At 34.9% G+C, this 24,210-nt stretch overlaps 1 protein-coding gene and 1 long non-coding RNA gene across 3 annotated transcripts in view; both read left to right on the top strand.

Annotated features, from left to right (window-relative positions):
* LOC108735128 (protein c-ets-1-A) overlaps positions 1 to 20,963 on the top strand; it is a 235,407-nt gene extending 214,444 nt beyond the window's left edge. For both annotated transcript variants that reach the window (XM_025977946.1, XM_025977947.1), the window contains exons 5-9: positions 15,211 to 15,351; positions 15,448 to 15,705; positions 19,485 to 19,793; positions 19,911 to 20,187; positions 20,645 to 20,963. In XM_025977946.1, the coding sequence (XP_025833731.1) occupies positions 15,211 to 15,351; positions 15,448 to 15,705; positions 19,485 to 19,793; positions 19,911 to 20,187; positions 20,645 to 20,708 (1,049 nt within the window). In that variant the 3' untranslated portion in view covers positions 20,709 to 20,963. The remainder of the gene's footprint in view (positions 1 to 15,210; positions 15,352 to 15,447; positions 15,706 to 19,484; positions 19,794 to 19,910; positions 20,188 to 20,644) is intronic.
* Positions 20,964 to 21,101: 138 nt separating this feature from the next.
* LOC112905454 lies at positions 21,102 to 23,893 on the top strand. The gene is made up of 5 exons (XR_003231811.1): positions 21,102 to 22,280; positions 22,429 to 22,587; positions 23,158 to 23,343; positions 23,612 to 23,797; positions 23,866 to 23,893. It is a non-coding gene; the product is annotated as an uncharacterized LOC112905454 (long non-coding RNA).
* Positions 23,894 to 24,210: the final 317 nt, after the last annotated feature.

Here is a 24,210-nt window from a genome sequence, read left to right as displayed (position 1 = left end):
CTAAGCTTTTCAAAAAGGCAAAGCTCGACACCCCCGGTTGAATAAGTCCTAATCGGAAGATTATCCATGGCTTGAACTGATGTTATCCTAATTTCGGTCATCGCTGGTTAGACTTGCCTCCTAACGTTTCGCTAGGACGAGTGGCGAACTTCTTCAAAGGTCTCCTTCCATCTCCGATGCTGGATGTAGACTAGCGAAATGTTAGGAAGTAACTACAACCGACGATGGACTTTACACCCGAACCAGGACAACATCAGTTCACCTACTGGCCGCGAAAGAAGTAGTTAAAGGGACAAGATTTTTATAATCTTCAAAAAAGGTTACCAAGAAAATCGGTTTTTAAAATTAAGAATAATGAACCGAATTTCAAAGCGAGCATTATATAAATCACTCAAGAAATGTGACTGTGATAATTTTTTTATTGACCTAACGTATTGTTTTCTATTACCTCGTTTGAACCTTTTTTATAATTAAAGCATTGAGAATTATTTCCTTAATTAAAAAATAGACTTCTATGTATATAATTCAAGGTTTTTTTATATCATAACATATATTTTTTCCTGTTTATGCTTATTTANGAAATTACCTTGAGATCGCAATTACAGAAATTAAATGACTATTATACAATATTTATCAACAAATTTTAAATTATATTGTTTTATATAGATAATATGGAGAAATATTATTTCATTGATATATAAAAAAAAAGGCGTTAAATTCTTGAAGCATTTTTACTGAATCCAAAATAATTAATTCTTTAAGGGGTTTTTCTAATCGATGTCCCAACAAGCTTCGTCTTCATCACCGTGAAGCACCTAAACTCGGTTTAATCTTAATTGATTTATTAAGAAAAAACTTTTGAACTATTTCTCTTCTATCCTTTTTCAAATACAACAAAAATGGATTGTACATATTGACCGCGGAATCTCGCAGAAATCGCTGATACAAAGCAGACTTTCCTTTATTCATTCAACGCAATTTGCGTTATAGTTCGTTGCTTGGTTCATGTGCATACATAGCTGATCTTATTAGACCGATTTTTATTTAAGCCCCTCGATAATAAGTGGCATTAATCATTTCGTAATGAGAAGATCACATACCACTATTCGTTCGTGATTTGAATGCGCGATGCGGAAAGTTTTGCATAACTTCATTGCAATGCAACGCGATTTAATGCGGTGCAGCGCGAGCGATTTTGTTGCTTGCAATAAATACGCGTCAACGATAGTAATAATTTTACGTATTACTCGCATTCCATTCATTAATTAATTTTCTGGATAGATACTTATCATATGCATAGGTTGCTCGCTAGACATACGTATACCTACACTCAGATATTTTCCTTTCATATAGATACATATATCAGCTATCATGTTTTAAATTATCCAGCCAACGTTTAGGTACTGTTATATATTTTACGATAACAGTTTATTGAAGAGCAATTAATTCCGTAATTTCGAAACATGAAGCGTCTAAAAAAAGATAATATCCAGTGAAATTCGCTTATAATAAAACTGTCAATCTGTTTATTATGTCGCAACTGTGTTAAAAAACAATGCTTACGTTTAGTTATTGTGAATTGTGTGTTATAGCATGCGTATATTGCCAGGGACGCACTTAGGACACTAATAAGCTACTTTCTGTGAAAACCGGGAAACAAACACCTAACGATGGACCTACATCTAGGGTTGCCACCTTTTCAGGCTTTACATAAAGCATTTCTCGACGAAAAGGTTAAACAAAAAAGCACTCAGCATAAAAATAAAGTATTTTATTTTTGTTTTTAAAAACATATTTTTTGTAACACCTAGCAGAAACTAACAAATTGCATTTTTAATTAGTTTTAATGAAGCTTTATTCAGAGAATACTCTTTCTATAAATGCTGAAGTGGCCGGAACGGACAGCAAAAGTGACACTACTTTGAACAGATTTGGGAAATTAGGTTGTTCCGTAAATATGGCTTGCCATTTCTCTGTAGTGTATGTTTCTTTGAAAGTGATGCTGCTGTTACAATTTTTTTCCCTAATTTGATTCTCAAAAATATTGTATTGTGCAATATTATTGATGTAAAAATACTCTGAATTTTGAATAATCGCTTACAAAATTACGATGTTTACTTAAGGCCTTAAATAAAGTATTTTTGCGTACTTTATGTGTCTTGTAAAGTATAACGTACGCACAGTCGAAATAGAGTACAATACTTTATAATAAAGTACGGGTGGCAACCCTACCTACATCACCCGACCGCGTGGGGTGATTAGTTATACCCCTACAGTTAAAGTTACCTATTTAAGAAAACAACTTTAAAATATCACTTACTATACCAAAGAGGTATGAATATGAGTAAATTATTATTAATTAAAGTTGAAACATTTTTCTTTTAATATGTAGCTATCTATACCTGCATAATTAAAGCAATAAAAATACGTCCTGCGTCCTGGATTTTGATTAACTTTTATTAATTTTATTCCTAGACACTTGGTCTTTATTTCCAATTAAATTATCTCGTTATTCCTATTTATTATCTACTCGGTAAAGTTTTCATGACCTTAATGGCGTCAACGTTCGCAACTCTTTCCTCTAAGGAAATGGGCCCTCGACTCTGTACGTATGTACAAGACAAGGAAGTTTCTACTTCTGCCTCAACGTTGAATAAGAGACAGTCGCGCATCGTTTACGTAAGCGGCCTGATGTTGTACAGTGGCATCTCAGCGGAATAATGAGTTTTTAAATAATGAGTCGGCAATGATTGAGAACACTGACCACCATCATCATTGAATATCGTACATTTTAATTTTTATAACTGAATTACTCCATTAATCAACTGTTACTGTGTATTAAAAACTTAGCATTACCACTGTTAATATTAACATGTTTCTTTTAAAGAATCCTTGAGGCATTGTCTGCGGAAGTGTTTTTTGTAAGGGTGTGTCTAAAAAGGGAAAAATGTTTTGGGTGGTTACATCTATGTAAGGCTTTCATATGTTTTTTAAGGGTCGATAGCCGAACTCGGTCAATTATAACAAAGACACATGTACTTTGTTAGACAGACATACATACATATATAAGAAATACATCGCGACAGTAGTTCTTTTCGCGGTGCAGCTGACGAAAAGAGGGTGTTGATAAAACACTAGGGCGAGCGCAAACTGCAGCAGTTACGTTTTTAAACGCTTATACTCTTGAAAGCAGATTATCAGATGCTATACTATAGAACCTTCTTTTGAAAGTTCATGTTGTTAGCTTCTCTAAAAGCATGAAGTTCCTGTACGGATGTAGTGTTACTGGCGAATGATGAGAATACCATGGAAAGAGATGGATAAAAATGAGGAGGTACAAGAGAGAGTACAACAGAAAGCGCTGTGGAAATTAATAAGAAATAGGTGACCTTCTCAGGCATGAAGGGCTAATTAGAGACATTAGAAGCAGAAATAGGAGTTAAGAGGAGTAGAGGAAGGCCTAGATGATATTACTGAAAGGAAATGCGAAGATTAGCTCAGGATTGGAATGAGTGAATGTGTACATATCTTAGAACTGAGGACCCTATATATGGCGATGAAAGTCTTAACTACATTCAATTTAAAAGATCCTAATTCAAATATTGTTCTGATATCTGATCACTTTAATTTTTATTAAATTATGACTTGGTCATCAAGGAATTTTTGACATCTAACATGCCAGGAAAACCTAGACGATTTTGTAAAGAGCAGACGATCATTAGTATGTGGGATGTCCATTTTCAGTTGTTTTTTTACCCTTTTGCGAATCTTGCAGCTACCATCAGGAGCAACCGACGTTGATCTGATAAGAAGTCAATTGTTGGTATGACTGATATTGTAATTGTACGCACGTTATTAATAAGACAGAATTTTACAATATAAAAGACAGCACTATACGCTGCATATTACCTAAAAAGATTGCGTTTGTCGGCTAACAAAAGAAAAGTTTTATTGCATAGTTCGTTAGTTAGTTGGTAGCAGGTTTGGAGCTGGGCCCCCGTCTTTCTTCTTGCCGTGTGTGCACTCCGTCTGTCTGCCTTATGTTCGAACACCTGTTGTGATCGGGCGCGTGCTGCTCCACGTCTGTTCTCGATCGAAAAAAAGAATTATCCATACACCTTCTTTCGTTTAATGGGGTCCTTTTTTATACACGCACGCCGTATACGTATCTGACAAACACACATTTGCGTTTTCTAATCATCCAACGTCCAACGTACAGGAACAGAAGGCAAAATTATACAAAAAGTTGACGCAAATGTTTTATTTCAATATTAAATTCAATACAGATTTGATAGAACAAATATAGAGTCCCAGCGAGGTTATCCAAATTGCTTGGGCCCCATTTATTCTGCCTGTAAGGCGCTCAAAGAGCATAAAACATTTGTCTCATTGGTACCACAGTATAACTGCTGCATGTGGCCATCCTTGGGAAAACCGTCTGCTAATATTGAAATACGGCCCACTAGCAGTTAGCTAAAAATTTTTACGTAAAAAATGCTTCTTTGTTTGATGTTTGCTTAATCGAAGCCCCACATAGATGATAATGTTAGGGTTGTCCACGTCTTAGGTTAGGTTGTCGCATAATATCCCTTGGAAAAATTCATAAGGCATATAACTGTAGAGATAGATGTACAGGGGCAAAGGATTAGTATGCTTAGATTTGCAAGTGATATGACAGTATTAGCATCTAGCAAGGAGGACCTCAAGATAGCTTAAATAACATGGAAGCGGTACTGACAGATCAGTACTGTATCAAAATAAATAAAAGTAAAACTAAATTACTGGTATGCAAGGGAAAAAAAGTAGGGAAAGAGCGAATATAAAGATAAAAGACGAAAAATTAGAAGGAGTGGCTGATTTTAGATACCTAGGAAGTCATATAAGTCAGGACGGAAGGAGTAGTAGAGATATAAAGCAGAGAATAGCGCAGGATCGTGTTGCCTTTAATAAAAAGAAGTCACTTCTATGCTCGCGAATGGTTAATTTAGAAATTCGGAAAAGGTTGTTAAAGGTGTATGTTTGGAGCGCGGCGTTGTACGGGTGCGAAACATGGACAGTGGGCGCAACGGAAAAGAAAAGGTTAAAAGCGTTCGAAACGTGGTGTTATTAGGCGAATGATGAGGAAAACGTGGGTAGAAATGGTTAGAAATGAAGAGGTATTAGAAAGAATAGGAGAACAGAGGACTCTATGGAATTCAATAAAAAATAGGCGACATAGGTTGGTAGGACATCTTCTCAGACATGAAGGTCTAGTCAGAGACATATTAGAGGCAAAAGCAGGAGTTAGGAGGGGTAGAGGTAGACCTAGGTTAGATTACTGTTCGCAAATAGTTAAGGATGTCGGTTGTTCTAGTTTTAGGGAAATGCGAAGTTTAGCTCAGGATATGAAAGAGTAAAGGTACGTGTCCAGGACTGACGACCTTATGATGATGATATCTCACTTCTCTGTTGGCGTGCCTCTTCCTTGCTACATGGGGCACACACGCTACATGGGACATATAAATTCTAAACGATAGATATGCTGTAGGTATGTCTTCTTTATGTGAAGACGTTCTGTTTATTGAAATAGATATGCCCTACTCGAATTTTGAGAGAAGGCAGCTAGGGTTCCAACTACCAACCCCATTAGGCTGGTCCAAAGGACGCATTTACATTACCATGATAGCTGCATCATCAAACAGGAACACTGGACTACTTCGTACATGTGTTGGTGTTGTAGATATGTATAAAAAATTTTTTTGGACATAAGTTTAGTAGATCAGTAGAAGCTACGTCGCCTGCCGAGATCTAGCCAGCTGCTGGTTTGGCAACGTGCTCGGTGCACGTTTGACGTGTTGGTACGTTGCCAAATTTAAAATTGTATGCACGAAAGAAGTCGGAATAAAATTTTATAGATTTACGGTTTACATAGGTAGTGGGTGGTTTCAACATACGATTTAAGGTATTTCAATTTTCACGGGACACAAAACGCATTTTTTTCATCCATGCTCCATGTTTATTTCGAACCAATCGTAAACATTGCCAAGTAACGGGTCGTAATGTTTAATTTGTCGATCATAATAATTTAATAGTGGAGATCAAAAACACAAACGTTGAAAACATTAATTCGGTTTATTGTCATATCGAACGAACGTACAGCCGATTTTGTGAGAATGTAATGCAACTCTGTTCGAAAATTCGAAATCGAGTTTTTGATGAAAGAAATCGCCGCTATTTCAGTCGTACCTAAGGTTAAAGTCTGGAAAAAATGAAAATAAAAAGATGTTGCGATTAGCCGCGCAGGTCGGGCGTTTGCATTGATTGCACAGTTTATTACCAATTAAACCAATGAACCGATTTGGGTGAAATTTGCTTTTTTTCTTAAAGTATTTCATAAATTACTCCAACCAATCGTTTTTATTTTTTTCTTTTAGTTGCACTTAAAATTTAGGGTACTGTCAAAACTATTAATGGTCATTCCGTTTTCTTAAAACCGACTTAACAATCATTTCTTCCAATTCTTTTTCTTTTTAGAAAATGCTAGGTACTGTTACGTCTCGAAGTTACTTCTATGCTCGCGAATGGTTAATTTAGAAATTCAAAAAAATTCTTAAAGGTGTATGTTTGAATTGCGGCCCTGTATGGGTGCAAAATATGGACGGTGGGCACGGCGGAACAGAAAAGGTTAGAAGCTTTTGAAATGTGGTGTTACAGGCGATTGATGAGGATACCGTGGATAGAGAAAGTTAGAAATGAATAGATATTAGATAAAATAAGAGAAAATAGGACTCTGGGAAGTCAATAACAATAGGCGAGATAAATTGGTAGGACACCTCAGGTATGAAGGTCTAATCAGAAATACATTAGAGGCAGAAATGGGAGTTAAAACAGGTAGAGGTAGACCTAGATTAGGTTACTGTTCGCAAATAGTTAAGGATGTGGGTTGTTCTAGTTTTAGAAAACTGCGAATATTAGCTCAGGATAGGAAAGAATTGAGGTGCTTGTGCAACCAGCCTTAGGACTGACGCCTTTATAATGATGATGATTGTAGTTAATATATTCAATTCGTAGAACATAGCAAAACTTTCAATCTATTAATATTCACTGGACGATGACCCATTTTTCACAGTGTTGTTCTCTCTGAGGACCTTCCAGGACCAAAAGTGCCGTTACATGCGTTGCTTTTCAAACGGTATTTTATAATCTTGACCAAACGGCCTCCAACACGTAGGCAGGTCGTAAATATCCTGTCGTGTCGTCACTGTATTTACGAGTTAAAGTTACGTTTGGAAGTGAGAAAAATGCAAGCTGCATAAATAAAATTGTGGACAAGGGTAGCAACGGTGCACCTTGCATTTTGAATCCACTATCTTGGGGTTGCGAACAGATTACGGCGTTAAATGATAACAATCTCCATGTAAAAATAACGCAATTTCCATTCTAACCGTGAATTCTTCATATCCACAAAACAGGGCTGTTCCAGGGCTCCATCTCCACAGGGTGTTCGTTTACTTTACTTTTTATTAACATCATGTGCATCTTCAAATTATTATAAAGTAACTTTCTACCATCACTATCAGAAATAACAAAAATTCAATCTCATCAACTGGACATTTTATTAGTCTAGTATGTATTGGAAAAGGGGTTTTTATGTGCCAAAATGTTTGATCCTTTAAATCAATGAAATCCTGGTAAGTTGGTTTTCATCATGTTTTTTCAGAATAACCACAATATGTCTTATCTACCTTTTGATGACTATATTTAGTAGAATTAATAAAATAAGAGACAATCTGCAAAAGGGCGAAAAATTTTATTTCAAACTTTGTTTTGAAACGATTAAAAATTTTTGTCTAGAGAAATTAAATTTCACTATTTAGGATTAAGTGCTTCAGCTATTTCTTTTATAATTTTAGTATAAGTACTAAAAAGTTTAAAGCCAAAAAAACTTGTATATCAAAATTGGTTTGTCAACATTCGTCACATGACATACAGGGTGTAACTGAAATAAGTTCCGAGCTTGCAGGAGGTAATAGAGCCGGTTTTATATTAAGTAAAAATTTGTATATTAAAAAGTTAACTGTTTTCTAGAAAAACGTAGTTTTAAGTACAGGTAAATTCAATTCCGGTCCTGGTAAAGAAATACGGTTCGAAACGCTCTACTCAATCAGCTGGTAATTATCAAAATCGACTTTCATTTTTTTTTTCTTTTGTAGTCTAAACATTATGTGTAGTATTAAAGTGTTTACGTTTATGTTAGACGTTCGATAATCGGCAATGTTTACATTCTCCATCCATGTAGTTGCAGAGTTTTCATCGCACTACGCTATTCAGTATATTTATGTTGCCAATTTACGCACAGGGTCGGCTTCGGATTATAAACTATTCTGATTTTCTTAAAAATGTTTTTTTGCCCTTAACCATACTACTGAACTGACCATGTGATTGATTGAATTTCGATACTTATTTATGTTACCTACGTTATTTACACATTAGATTACAAAATAATTTCGTTAAATATTTATAATCCAACCTAACCAAACCCAACCAAATCTAAACTACTTCTGAGTGAATATTACTTCAACCCTATAAAGAAATTTAATGTTTCTCTATGGGATGTTTCGTTTAAGATTAATACGACGATGATTGTGTCTTATCTCACTTCATAATTTACTCGCCCTGTACACCAAGTTAGAAAGCGGTCAGGTTGAGGTCTTACACCCGATGATAATATCATCTGTATATGCATAAGTGTATGTACCTGTAACACCGAGCAAGGTCTTTTTAGACGTTGGCTTCGTTCTCTGGTCAGATATGAAGAACGTAACGTTAAGTTAGTCGTCGAGGTACACAGGCATCAGGCGGCAGGTGCTTCTTGAGACTCTGCACCAGCACCTGTCTTAAACACCAGTTTGTATTTTTAACGTGGTAAACCCGCTTCTGCAACTTATCAATGCTGTACATATAGTAGAGCAGACCCTGCTACTACGAGCCCATTTCTTTATTATTATTATTATTTTAATAGTGTAGATAAGCGTATCTTTTAGTTAGTAAATTAGAAAGGAAGCATCTACATCTAGGTGTGTAAAAAATAAAAAATCGGACAAGTCGATAATTTTTTGCCAGATATCATGGATAGGGTTGCCACCCGTACTTTATTATAAAGTATTGTACTCTATTTCGACTGTGCGTACGTTATACTTTACAAGACACATAAAGTACGCAAAAATATTTTATTTAAGGCCTTAAGTAAACATCGTAATTTTGTAAGCGATTATTCGAAATTCAGAGTACTTTTACATCAATAATATTGCACAATACAATATTTTTAAGAATGTTTCTAAGTACGGAACAACCTGATTTCCCAAATCTGTTCAAAGTAGTGTCACTTTTGCTGTCCGTTCCGGCCTCTTCAGCATTTACAGAAAGAGTATTCTCTGTTATGAACGCAAAGTGGCGGTACGACAGGAATAAAGCTTCATTAAAACTAATTAAAACTGAACTTTTAGTTTACTTAAATCTTTGTTTGCCATGTTTAGAGGCTATTAATGTATTTAAGAGCGACAGCAATTTGTTACTGGCTGCTAGGTGTAACAAAAAATATGTTTTTAAAAACAAAAAATAAAATACTTTATTTTTATACTGAGTACTTTTTTTTTGAACCATTTAGTCGAGAAATACTTTATGTAAAGCCTGAAAAGGTGGCAACCCTAATCATGGACCACCAAATTACATAGGGACGAAGTATAAACCAAAGACGGACGCAGGCTATCCGGGGAATAGAGCAATCCTTGTTATATATATTTTTAGTTATTTACAATATTTACAAAGTCACGTGACCCCCAGGTCAAAGTTTGGAATTCAGTACTATTTAAGAACTGAAAAGTTAGAATAACTCCGCCATTCGGTAGATGAATTTCCGTTGTTTGGTAATGTGACACTAAACATTAAAAGTAAATTAATATTGAAAATAAAAATATTTATTTTCCAAATCCAAACCTAAAAACTACAATGTACGCCTTAAGCAACGATATTCCGAAGAGGAATCGCGCCATGCTAGGCGTTACGTTCTTCTCACGTAGGGGAAGTTAGGTCAAAAGTTGATGAATTTTACGTTACATGATTTACGGGCACCCTTAAGTAATACGTGTTGTAATCAACCTCCTGAGAACGGATAATACGTTAAAAACGAATGTCACATCTGAAAATGGACAATTTTTACATGCTTGACTTTTGTTTGTTTTTTTTTTTTTTTTAATTACTACGCCTTGGGTAAATTAGTAACTTAAATGGCAAAAGGCTGTGAAGGAAAACTCTTTTGTTTGGCGAAGTCTGAGATTCGATTCAACCTCAGATTGAGCAGGAAATCCGGACTTAAAGGAGTTTTTTTGCTCCGTCTAATTACCCATACCGATGATTATATAATAAGTATTTAATTAACTAAACATCTATTAGCTATACTTCATACCTACATAATTGCTTTAAGAATAATTTATATTGCTTTGGGATAACAATTGCAGCAGCTAAACAGTTGAAACCTTTAGTGGATGTTTGCGACAAAATAATTATTGATTATTGTATACTTATTATTCTCCCAACTAGAAGCAAGTTAACCTCTGATATATTGCGAGGATATGAAAAGGTTGAAAAATTTTAGGGATTCATTCTAAGGTCCTAATGTGGATTGCATATAGAGGTTCTATACTAGGATAAAGTCCAAGCCAAGCTTTCTACAATTTATCCTCATCATCATAAGGTCGTAAGTCCTAAGACTGGTTGGACACGCACCTCCACTCTTTCCTATCCTGAGCTAATTTTCGGATTTCTCCAAAACTAGAACAACCTTAACTATTTTTGCAAACAGTAATCTAATCTAAGTCTATGTCTATTCCTCTATCTGTTTCTAATACGTCTCTGACTAGACCTTCATGCCTGAGAAGGTGTCCTACCAACCTATCTCGCCTAAGTCACTCTAAGTAGTTCGTAGGCTTTCACGGCCGACGTATATCGATGCTGTGTTTTCTTCCGGGCTTTTTGGCCGTGGTCCGTGGAATCTTATTTTTCCAAACGTTTCTCCGTTCTTTGTTCACTGAAGATGTCGTCAGCAAAGAACGGCGAAACGTTTGGAAAAGTAAGATTCCACGGACCACGGCCAAAAAGCCCGGAAGAAAACACAGCTTCCATAAAGTCCTCTGTTTTCCTATTCTTTCTAAAATCTCTTCATTTCTAACCTTCTCTATCCACGGTATCCTCATTATTCGCCGGTAACACCACAATTCGAAATTGTGTTTAGCTAAGAGAACTCTTATTTAGTGGTTGTGGAATTATATCTATCTACAATGAGTATTTTCAACTTCAAAATACTCAAAACAAGGGAGTTGTTGGATTGAGAATTACCGAGATGTTTGCAAATTTTACTGTTAAAATGTTTAATTCAGAAAAGCTCATTCTGACCGGCGAAATACCAGGGATTTCGGGTACCGTGTGAAAGATCAAAGAAATTCGATTGTTTTCTTAGTGATTGTAAATGCCTAAAGAAAAATAATTATGCTCTAATCTAGTGCAAAAGGTTTTCAGGTTTTTTTAGATACATTTATGCTTTGAGACCTTCCTCTGTGCTATATTTCGATAATCTAAGTTGACAGGGACTATAGAGGTCTATATTAGATTTAATTTAGCCTTCGGGAGGACATCGCATCTCGGTTCGAGTCCGGATCTGCCTGCCACTCTGGTCAAAGCTTTCCTTTGGTATCTTTGTATCATTCAGGCAAATGTTGTTGCATTAATACTTCACATAAATAATCTTTCACTTTATTTCGTCTTTCTCATCTTTCATCTTTCAGCTTTGCAATTCAGTGTACAAAATATCTACCTATGTCTGAAAAACTTGAAAAAAACTGTCTGCCCATTAGCATTAGTAGCCGGCAGGAAGTTTAAATAATATTTTTGAAATTCCTGATGAGCGACTCTTAAAAATTTATTATATCAGGCTGACGATTGAGATGCTCTTCTGACTTTGTTACACTTACATATCTTACACACCTATCCTTAAATTATGCCTAGCTTTCATGATTGGTATGTAGTTAGTTACATTCGCGTAAGATCGAGCTCTGATGGTAGCTGCATTAGAATTTTGCATATGAATGGAATTAATCTTTAGCATAATTAGCAGCGAGAGTATTAGAAGGATATTCTATGCGCAAGATTCATACCGAAGAAATTTTAATTAATGTTATCCTTTTCCAAACGCACCTATCATCTGATGGTGCGTCTTAGATACGAGTACCTATACCTGTACAGGGTGTGCAACATAGTTTACTTAACCGGTCATCAGTTTTATTATCTTCTAGCTTTTACTCCTTGACTTTGTTCGCACATCGAAATCGATTGAGCTTTTTCAACGATTAGCCCTTTCATATAGACGAGTCTGTGGTTGTCTCCGATTATTATCAATAGGTGTAATTTGAATACCCTGTATCTAATTAATCTGTCTTTAATGAATGTAAGCGAGCAAAGTTACGGTCAAAGGAGCAGTGGTATTTCTCTCTTAAATTGTCGGACAAGTGTATGCACTACGTGCAATGTACATACATACATACATATCTGCTTCGAATTGTGTTGTGTATTCGTGATTATCTTAGTGACATTTAATAGTTAAGACGATTTATTTAAACTGCTTCTGGAATTACTTGCTTGTTATTCGTTTATTACTTACATAATACTTATATAAGTATACCGATCGAGAAAGACTTGTACAAAATTAAAACTCAGTTGTCCATATTCCTACTAGAATTTATAGGGGGCATGTCCCATGTAGCGTGCGGGTTTCATGTGGTTACTGAGGGGCATGCCGATATAGAGATCTCCCCGTAGATTCCTCATGAAAATCCTACCAAAAAAAACCAGATTAGAATTTATAGGCTATGCCCAATGTAGCGTGCGGGCCTCATGTGGTTAATGAGGGGCATGCCGATACAGGGATTTCCCCGTAGATTTCTCATGAAAATCCTACCAAAAATAATCCCGACTACAATTTATAAGGTATGCCCAATGTAACGTGCTGGCCTCATGTGATTTTAATGAGGGGCATGCCGATATAGGGATTTTCCCGTAGATTCCTCATGAAAATCTTACCAACGGACTAGAGTTTATAGGGGTATGCCCAATGCAGCGTGCGGGCCTCATGAGGTTAATGAGGTCCAGGCCTCTTGTGATTAATGGGGGGGCATGCCGATATAGTAGTATAAGTAGTGATGCGAAAATGATGAGGATTATCTTATGGATTTTTCATATAGATGGTCTTAAGAACAAACCTATCACATGTATAAACTTACAGTTAAATCTACCTTATGGGGGCTCGATGAAGCAAATCCGTTTGAAAATACTCTATTTCGTCTATTTTTTATTGATATCCATAGAGTCCTCTGTTCTCCTATTCTGTTCTGAGTATCTACAGGAGGTATTTTCAAGTAGATTGATGATTCCACACGTTTACCATATAAATAAAAGTAGAAAATTCCGATATTTTCTGATTAGTAAACGTTTTGTCTTGCCTTTACGTAACCGTACGTATCTAGTAAGTATCTATGTCCAGTTACATAGGTTTGGTAGTAGTATAAGTATCTACGCATTATACGCCTTCATTGTTCGGACTTTCATGTGCCGCCTGATATGGTCGAAACCATTACACAGGACTGCATCCAGTGGTAAAATACATGTAGCATATTAAACCGAGCATGCTGTTAATAATAATTTAAATAATTAGCTGCCTATATGTAGCACGTCCAGTTGCTTCTCACCTGGAAAATAAATCTCCGCTTAATGCCTGTATAAATCATCAATTCGACAGCGTATTAACTAGATATATTTACGCAAAATACATTTAATAATATCATATAAGCTGATTGGTAATTATAATGCAAGATCGATCCTTTTTCTAATACTCTTTTCATCGTGTGTTAAACGTGAGCGAAATACGGAATATAATGGAATATTCAGAGAATGTCTGAACGGGGAGTATCAGCGAAGTCATAGGGTCCGACCAGAATTTTGGGTGTAGGGCAGGTATTAGGGTTCTTACGCAGTTAGGCACACACAGAACCTCGCATGGACCCCATAAGGCACACAAAAGGCTTAGAAGCATAAAAGCCTTGTCTCATTCGATCATCACCACGAATGCCGCAAGTGGAAAAGGATTTAAATCGCATTCATTAGACTTGTATCTATTACTTTATTATTTTTATGAAAAGATGATATTCTGTTCTCAATTCGCTACAATTCTGGGTAATGAGAATCGCGGGTTTTGTAATGGTTGCCAAAATATTTGTCTATTGCAAATGCAAAGTTATTTATATGGGTTATTGGTCTGAACCATGTCTATCAATGTAAGTTATACCGGACATCCTCCAGGGCCGCTGCAGTTGAATATTAAACAACAAACAAATGTTAGAGAACAGTTTTGTATAGGCCGGATGTGCCTGATGGTTTGCCGATTAATAAATTGATAGATACTTAGTTATTTATAGTTATACCTACAACTTCCTATAATAATTCATTCATTAAACCTACGTATCGGAAAAGTTCTTCCAGAAGCAGATTGTATCATTATTACCGCAGAATTAATTTGCATTGCATTCTATACCTAGTGTGGTGTAGATACATCCACTAGGTTCAATTTTGTGCGTCGCTCACTGTACGTTTCAGCCACTTCGATGCGGCATGAAAAATTATAATCCACGTTATAATTGAAGGCCTTGGACGCGGAGCGGAGATTAATTATTGCGCATTTTACGTTCATTGTTTGAGCAGATAACGGAAAAACAAATCCAAAGGACCAACGATGTTTAGGTGGGCGGCATCCTACATCCAATTAGCGGAAAGTTTTGAGAGGCGGATCTCTCTGAGCTCCAACTGGAACACAGCGCACACACAGATCGCAGACATCTCTCACTCTCTAATCGGGTCCGCGTCTATTGTTAAATCCGCTTGACATTGTCTGAACATATATTTATTTTGCCTGAGTCACGTTGGCTGTGTTTGTTCGCAGCTAATGAGTACCTACTGCGCAAAATGTTGGCTCACAATCGAGTTACCTTGGTGTGGTCCATTCGCGGAGCCTTCATGGTTTTTTATTTTTTCATTTACCCACCCAATGACATGATAGATTTGTTCACCTAAATCTATCCATAGGTTTTTTTTTTGTTGATGTCTGACGTATTTTCTATTGTTTTTCAGGTGGTTATGGCCATTTGAGTAGAAGTCCTGCGTGTCCACCGTCATCTGATGATATCAGAGAGAACGGGACGCCACCCCCGCCAGGCCCAAATTCTAGTTTCCTTAGCTTTCAGAGAAGTCCTTACCAGCATCTCAAAGACGGTACGTGATTTCTTTATTAATCAAATAAGAACATAAGTCTGTACTATATGTTCCTGATGAAAGGCCATGCTAATGTAGTAAATTTGTTTGATGCAGGGTTTAATAGAAGTACGTGTCCACCGCCATCGTCTGGGGAAACGGGAAATTTTGAAGGTTTAGATAGCTTAGCCTCGTTGACCAACGAAGAACAAGCCCACTTAGTTTTAACACATCCTTATCCTCCCGAAGACCAGGATTATCATTCATTAGAAACTGGTCATCAACCTCAATCCTACTTAGATAATTCACCGGAATTCTACGGTCTAGAAACCAAATACCACCCCACTGCGCAGAACTTCAAAAACTACGTACGTGGTAAGTTAAAAAACAATCCAATGTTTGTTTTTCTCATTTCTTTTTACGTTCCTTGTGTGTTTTGTGAAACTTGATGACAGGTACTGAGGATACAGTTATTTAAATTTTAAATTCCAACACATGTAGGTAGGTAGGTACATGTTACCACCAGATAAGTAGGTAACTGTAGTGGTAATGCATTGGTCACAATGGAATTGAACAGGCATCAAACAAATCCGCCAGTGATAATAATTTTTTGATGCTAATATTTGTTTCTTCATCTTCTTTCGATTTTGGCCGACTATGCACTACGTGAAATAACTTATGATTGTTCCTCTCCCTTCTTTCTTCTCTTTCATTCTTTCTACATGTTGTTTCTTTCTTTCCTCCGTCCACTTATCTCCAGTCTTCTTTTTTGGCTTTTCTTGAAAACCCTTGAATTTCCTAATTTGCTCTCTGAATTCTTGTCTTCTCCCCACATCCTCTCTGACAATTTTCATTTCTTCCATGTCTCTTCCGACCTCCTTGATCCATGCCATCTGTGTTTTGGGATTTCTGTCGAAATAATTGAATATTCTCTTCGTCAGTCTTTCTTCAGCCATTCTCTTAATGTGTCCGTATAACGTCACTCTTCTTATTTTCACAAACTGTGATGCCACTTTGGAAACTTACCTATACTTTCTTCTGTATACTGTACTTCTTCCGTTTATTACCACAAAACTTTAAACTAATCTATAAAGTCTGTAATAACTCTACAACTACAGAGTTATTGGTTTTTGGGGCAAGTTCGGAATTTAAAAACAAAACGGGGGACTTGGTGAATACAAACTTCTTAAATTAAGACGTCAGTTTATTCAAGACTTATTGAAGTACAAAAAGACTGTATTATTAGACAAAATAAACTTAACTAATTATAGGAACTTAACGTTTTATGGAGGTTCAAATTTGCAGTTATAATAGGTAATAACAACTAATTGTTTCACAAACAAGTAAGCATTTATAATACGAAATAAAGGAATGAAACTTAAACTTATCTGGTTACAAATTGTTTTTCAATCGCCAAAATAGACCTGGAAGCATACTTCACCACAGTGCTTGGAAACTGAAGAAGTATTTTACTCTGTCAATCCAAGCACACTCACTGAGGTTATCTTCCATCTACTTAAAGTTTACTGGACGAATACTCACCTCCGTCTGTTTTCAATCCTGCACCCTGCACCTATAATGTATGACGCGTTTACCCCCTCCGACTATACCACCAATCACCTATCTCTAGCTCATCGTAATATCTGCAAAACTACAAAAGTGTGCTTGCCAATTTGCCTCTGAAAACACTCAGAATGAATGATCTCGTAATGAGATCCATACAGACGCGTAAGTGCGAGCGATTGCGATTTCATAGTCAAAAACTAATTTATTTCGAATCATATTTCACGTTAAATGAACCAAATCGATCGAAAAATATTGCCCTCTAATGTGTAATTTATAATTAATTGATACAACCGCCCTGGCCCTGGTCTTTCCCTCTTATAGTATATGCCAGTTGATGACCTTTTTCAGCAACAGTGGATTTAATCAAATTGATTGCAATTACAAAAGAGAAATGCAAATGCGTCAAAAATGATGAAAATATTTTTATATGAACTAGAGGTGTGCAGAAATAACTGCCGAGCTTTGGAGGGTGCAATAAACAATCGATACACAGTGAGTTTAGCCACGTGTTTAAGGGCGAAAAATTCTTTTCGGGAAAAAATTAGGAAATTATCGTAGTCTCTAAATAAAAGCTAATTTTATATATCTAAATATGGTAGATATTTTACCATTACGATAAAAATTACCGTCAATTTACTGTAAAATTTATATACTAAACACACATTGTGTTTCGATCGATTTGGTAACATTTGATGTGAAGTATGATTGGAAACCAAAATGAGTCGTTTGGTTCATAATCCATTTAGTTTATAGTTATTACTACATCCCTCTTCACCCCGGAATTACATATCTACGTACATGATATTACATTTATCAGTTTCAACGACAAATACCCTTCTCCATCCTAAAATTGTTAGTAGTGGACACATGCTACACTGTGATTGCGTATGTGTCACTTAACATTATCTCTTTTGTGGAATTTAATCGATTAACAATTATTGAGACGTTTGTAAATTATAAAAATGAGAAACGGCGATGTCCAATTACAATATCACTACCTAACTGTAGTTTGCTAAACGGATCGGCAATTTACTGGTTTAATCGTTAAAGAGTGACACACACTGTGCCACCATTACTTATCTAATAGCTAAGTCACCTACATACAGTATTTACGTATGCATAATATCATTACACTCGTAGGATAATTTTAATTCATTAGTCCAAGTACGATTTAATTTGATATTTAGAAGTATTTTAGACTTAAGCAAACGCACCATTTTAAATAATATTGACAAATAATCCAATAGGGGCGCGAAAATATTAAAGGTGTAAACTGGGGGTTTGCCGGATTACGGCTAGTGGATGTGTCACGAATCCTTTCTGTAATTTCCTTTTTTGTCAAAACTTTATGTGTGTATAACAATTTATATTCCTTATGGTGCTGTTAGTCTTAATAATTTAAATAAATAATAAATAATTAAACTTTAATGTAAGTGTTACGATACCGTACGAAAGTTTCAGTCTTATTTTTAGTCTTTTGAACGCGCTTAATATGATGTGAACGGTACATTTTTTTTGTTTATTTATTTATTTATTTAACCAGCAAATACAAAATACATAGATTATTACAAAGTACCCATGTACCTCCACAGAGATAAATATTATTATCTGTTGGTGGGACTGGTTAAAAAAAGATATTTTTTAATTTTATATTAGGTAATAATATGACCTTTTTTTATTAATCGTAAGAGAGAACCATTCTAATATCATTTTGGAATTTGAGTTCATGTCGGAATCTAATCCGAATTTCGTAAAATATGACAAAAAAACTGTTCAAATAATTTCGTAAAGAAATTTCCTAATATATTTGATTTTATGACAACAAAATTAAACCATGTCTCCTAAATTGATGAACATCGCGTTCATCTGCAGTATGTTGTAAGAAATCATTATGTCATGATTTTTTTATCGTATAAAGAAAAAAAAGGGTCAGGGCGCAGTGAAATCCAAATCCGTTATTAAAAATATTTCTTTCAAATTTCATGTGTAATCTAACTATAATTTGGGGACCATTTTACCATGCGCGGATATTAGCAAAATACTCTCGAAATTGTTTTAGAAGTTTGTATCTTAGCCAACAATATGTCAACTTAATGACGATTGTTTATTTTACCGCAAGCGAATTTCTTAAAAAAATCGTCGATGCTAAAATAAAAACAGTAATTGATTGGTGCGAACCAAAATGTTTAGTATTGAGCGCAATTTCGTGTACAAAAATATAATAACTATCATGAAAATAGAAACGATAAAATTATTTATTTTAAGGAACAGGGTAAATTTTCTAATCTCCAGAATTGAAAATAATGGTTTAGAAAATACTACAAATGGCACAGTGAACGCCATCTGTAGCACGATGCTACATTTTAGGATTACGTATGCTAATGGTTTACTTTTTTTTTGGTGACTAGATTTCAAAAATTTATATAATTGTCCCATGTTCAGATAAAATTATAAAAATATATGAATTAGAATTATATGAATTAGTAAAATGCCACTATTTATGTAGATGGAGCAAGCGGGTCCACGGGGCGTTATAAAATCACAAAATTCACACATACATTATCATATTGTCATTAAATTTATTACAGGATCAGCAAGGTACAGTGATGCTTACGGTGAAACGTATGGGTCCCCATACGACGGCTCGCCTTTTCAAACAGTTCCCAGTGGAAACAATACGGGTCACGATCAATGGCCCCATGGTCACGGACCACCCGACCTAGGATCCCTAGCGGCACACGCACATCATCCGCACACACATCCTGCATTCCTGCCTGCTGGACTTTCAGGAAGAGAAGGAATGAACAACCTGGGACCAGATACCAAACCCATGATTCAAAACGGCATGCTCGGAGGATACCCGACTAGTGGAAATAGCGGCGGTCCCTGTTTTACTGGTAAGAAGCTTATATTAATTTTCAATTACTTTTGGATCGTTTTTGAACAAAATCTGTGTATACCCCTCGAATATTAATGATATCATTTGGCAAACTAACGATAAGACGTTTATTTAGGTTCCGGTCCAATTCAACTTTGGCAATTCCTCTTAGAACTACTTACGGACAAAACTTGTCAGAATTTTATTTCCTGGACGGGAGACGGATGGGAGTTTAAACTTACTGATCCCGATGAAGTTGCGCGACGCTGGGGTATACGGAAAAATAAGCCTAAAATGAATTACGAAAAATTATCCAGGGGTCTTCGATATTACTACGATAAGAATATCATCCACAAGACTGCCGGAAAACGATACGTATATCGTTTTGTATGCGACCTTCAGACTCTGCTTGGGTAAGTTTAATATCAATATCTAATATATACGATATTACACTAAATTAAAAAAAATTCCTGTGAAGTCATTGTAATCTTTTTTACAAATGTAAATAGATTCCTTATTTCTTTCCTAACTGCAATTTTAATAGTAATCATATTTCTTATAAAAATGTCAGGTGATTTCCCTTGTAGAAATTAAAAAATACGTCATTCATCTGGGTTTACTATAATCTATCCCAGTAATTCATAAAATGGGTTGCGTAAAGATTTTGACGGTAACTTATTTTTCATGCCTTTTATTAGTGTTGTTAATTGATACTATTACAAAAAGACGAAACTTTCGAACATGTGAGTGATCTTGTGAAAAATTAGCCTGTATATGAGTTTAAATTTCTTTTAAGGTGCAGAACCCTAATTATTGACCATAAACCTTGACTATGAATTCTTAATAATTTTTTTATTTCTTTTTTTTTAGATATACTCCAGAAGAACTCCACGCAGCGGTTGATCTTAAACCGGAAAAGAAAGACGACGACTGATTCATGGAAAACAGTTGGTAATGGTGAGCGTGCAAGTCTAAAATTTTCACGCTCAGTTTTTCACATTGGTGCCTGAGAAACACTGCGGATCGTTCATATCTCAAACTATTAACTTTCATATATTTTAGGATAATTCAAGTGATAATTTTGTAAATTGAAAAAGTATTATGTTCATTGTATTTGTTAGAGACTGTTTTCAATTTATTGATAAGAGTTGTTACAATGCTCATTAATGTAAAGTGATTTTAAACTTTTCTCTTCCTCTTTTTTTTTAGACGGAGACAAAGCCAAATTTGTTACTTCTTTTATTATTATTATTATTATTGTAACTACTATTAATGTCGTATACAAAAAGATCAAAATTGGAAATCAACAGGAATTTTGATCTTNTTATTATTATTATTGTAACTACTATTAATGTCGTATACAAAAAGATCAAAATTGGAAATCAACAGGAATTTTTGCAATCACGGAATCCGATACTGAAGTATACGTCTTTAAAACAGAAACGTTTGTGATTTTATGTCAATAAATGCTTTTTAACCAAATAAGTATATCGCAAAAAAGAGGCCCTTCTAATAATACGTGTATCCATTAAGTAATGTATAATGAATGCATTAGTACGTGTTGCTAACACTACAAAATCTTATCTAATATTGTGATAAAAGTTTAATGAATTTGAAAATTTCGGATTGCACCAAGTGAAACTGTTTATTTTGTTAAAAAGTTCCAATTACTTGTTAAAAAAGTATTTTTTGTATTTATGCGTCTTGATACGAAACCAAAAAAGTTTGTTGCTGTTGAGATGGTGATCTGATGATCATGATCATTATTATGATGCAGAGACATTGTAGTACTTTAACCAGTCTGTGACAATATTTAGGGGTCTAAGATGTAGTCGTTCGATAAAAATTTTATTATGGTTGATGTATAAGCGTCAGTTTGAAGCCTGATCCTTCTTAAAAGTGTAAATGTTGGTTTTTAAGTAACTACTTGAAATGGTCTCAAATTACAATACGTTTTTAATTGTAAGTTATTATTACTTTTAATATGTAAATCGAACATGATTATGGCTGGTGATCTCGTTGAAGGGATTCCCCTGTTTGCTGTATTTATTTCATGTGTTAATTATTCATTCACTGTGTATCAAAAAAAGATGTTCAATAAATCATCGGTTAAACAGAAAAGGATCCTCTAACATTTAATCTCATCCTGATAAACGTTCATACATTAATATTTGTTCCTGACCTAGTGGCGTTTCTAGCGCCACTACATTTTGTTTTGATTGACACTATGAATATGAATCTATGAATTTATGCACCTTTGTATATCTATTATCTATGATGTGTTGCTATGATACATTGTCTGAGCCCTATGACACATTGATTATCTATGACACATTATCTTGAAAGTGAAAGCGAATCCCCGGTACATCGCCGTTTTAAAGTTCTGAAATTTTACAATTTAACTTGCTTTTCTGTGCAAGTTTTTATTCTGTTTCATAATGTATGCATCTAATACGGTAGTTAATTTGCTGTTCTCTATTTATGGAGGATTCTGTAGTTAATTAAGGTAAGCATACCTGCTATAATGTAAAACTATTGTATTTGTTTGATGTGGGTGTGACATTACTTTAACGTTATATTATGCATTTTTGTTTTTATTAGGTATGCTAAATTACTTATATCTATATACTCTTTCATAAGGTTTCCCTTTACAGGAACATAGCATTATAAAAACTGCGGATGCCACAAAGTCCTCCTTACCTACAGAAAGTAACTGTACTTACAATCCCAAAGAAGGCATGAAAATGCCTTTCTTCTACTACGAATGCAGTCAATTAAAGTCAGCTAAAGGAAGGATTTTTGACAATGAATTAGTAAGTAACAATATCAAGACTAGTAAATGAGGTCCGAAAAGCTTCAATTAATTAATGTTGAACTGATCTTTCTGTTAGTGTGAATGTTACCTATAGTGCCAAATTTTGTTTTAAAAGTGGCAATTAATTAGTATTTCTTGTCTAACAAATGGAAAGGAATTGCAGTTATAATTTTTATACTACTGAAGTAACTGATGCTTTTGATGTGTTTGTTTGCAAACCTAACAGTCTACAATTAAATAATCTGCAAACTGTGGAACGTTACAGTCTACAGTTAATTAAGATGAGAATACTTGATATCATTAATTTTATCTTATCCTATTTATTACATATATTTCATTTTAAAATGAAAGTTAAATGATAGGGAAAAAGAAGTATTAAATATGTAAATAATATCTAAATTTTCAATATAACAACTGCCTATTTTACTGATTAATGAATGGTACATTATTCATCTTTATTTTACCTGCCACTTGTCTACTTTTACCTCCACATTGTCACTTTAAAATATGACTAATTTTCTAGCTTTTAAAGTAGTTATTAATTATTTTTTCTTGCCTGTTTCTGTAGATTCCCCAAGAAATGAGAAGGAATTGCAGCATCTTCACATTGCAACATTATGCAGTTAATTTTGGAGCTGCAAGAAGGTAGACATCTGCAGATTTGAAAACCGTTGAAACAAATTGTCTACAGTCCTGCATTTGGTTTGCTTTTCCCAGTTGTAAACTGAAACGTTACAGTTTATAGTTAATTTAGGTGAGAATACTTGATATCATTAATTTTATCTTATCCTATTTATATGTATATTTTATTTTAATATGAGAGTCAAATGATTCTGCAAAAAAATATCTAAATTTTCAATATAACAACTGTCTATTATACTGATTAATAAATGGTACATTATGTTTCTATTATTTTACCTGCCACTTGTCTACTTTTACCTCCACATTGTCACTTTAAAATATGACTAATTTTCTAGCTTTTAAAGTAGTTATTAATTATTTTTTCTTGCCTGTTTTTGTAGATTGCCCAACAAATGAGAAGGAATTGAAGCATCTTAACCTTGCAACATTATGCAGTTAATTTTGGACCTGCAGAAGGTAGACATCTGCAGATTTGAAAACCGTTGAAACAAATTGTCTACAGTCCTGCATTTGGTTTGCTTTTCACCTTGCAAACTTTGGAGCGTTACAGTCTATAGTTAATTAAGGTGAGAATACTTGATATCATTAATTTTAATTGCTTTTTATTAATCTGTTACCACCGTATCTGTTTCAGATCGACGTTGGAGAAGACAAAGATGACCNGAAGTAACGCTAGAGTAGACTCGCGAAAAGTGTATAAGACACTTTTAAGATCAACTAAATAGCTAAGCCCAAGGGAAGTCGTTCGGGGAGGCCCTCCCTAATTCCACAAGGGTGAGAAGAAACACACACGATAACGAAACGTTGAATCATGTAGAACTCGTAGGGTAAATGCAAAGCAATTTATAGTAAGAATATGCAGTAAGCTAAGCGAAGAGGTAAGCAAGGTTAGACTATACTACAACTACTAAACGTGTTATTTCTACTATTACACTACTACTACATACAAAAAAAATAAAAACATCTACAATCAACAATT

The sequence above is a fragment of the Agrilus planipennis genome, unplaced genomic scaffold, assembly GCF_000699045.2.
Source record: "Agrilus planipennis isolate EAB-ADULT unplaced genomic scaffold, Apla_2.0 scaffold34, whole genome shotgun sequence".
In the NCBI taxonomy this organism is placed as follows: Eukaryota; Metazoa; Arthropoda; class Insecta; order Coleoptera; family Buprestidae; genus Agrilus; species Agrilus planipennis.
This window is presented reverse-complemented; position numbering and strand designations above follow the sequence as displayed.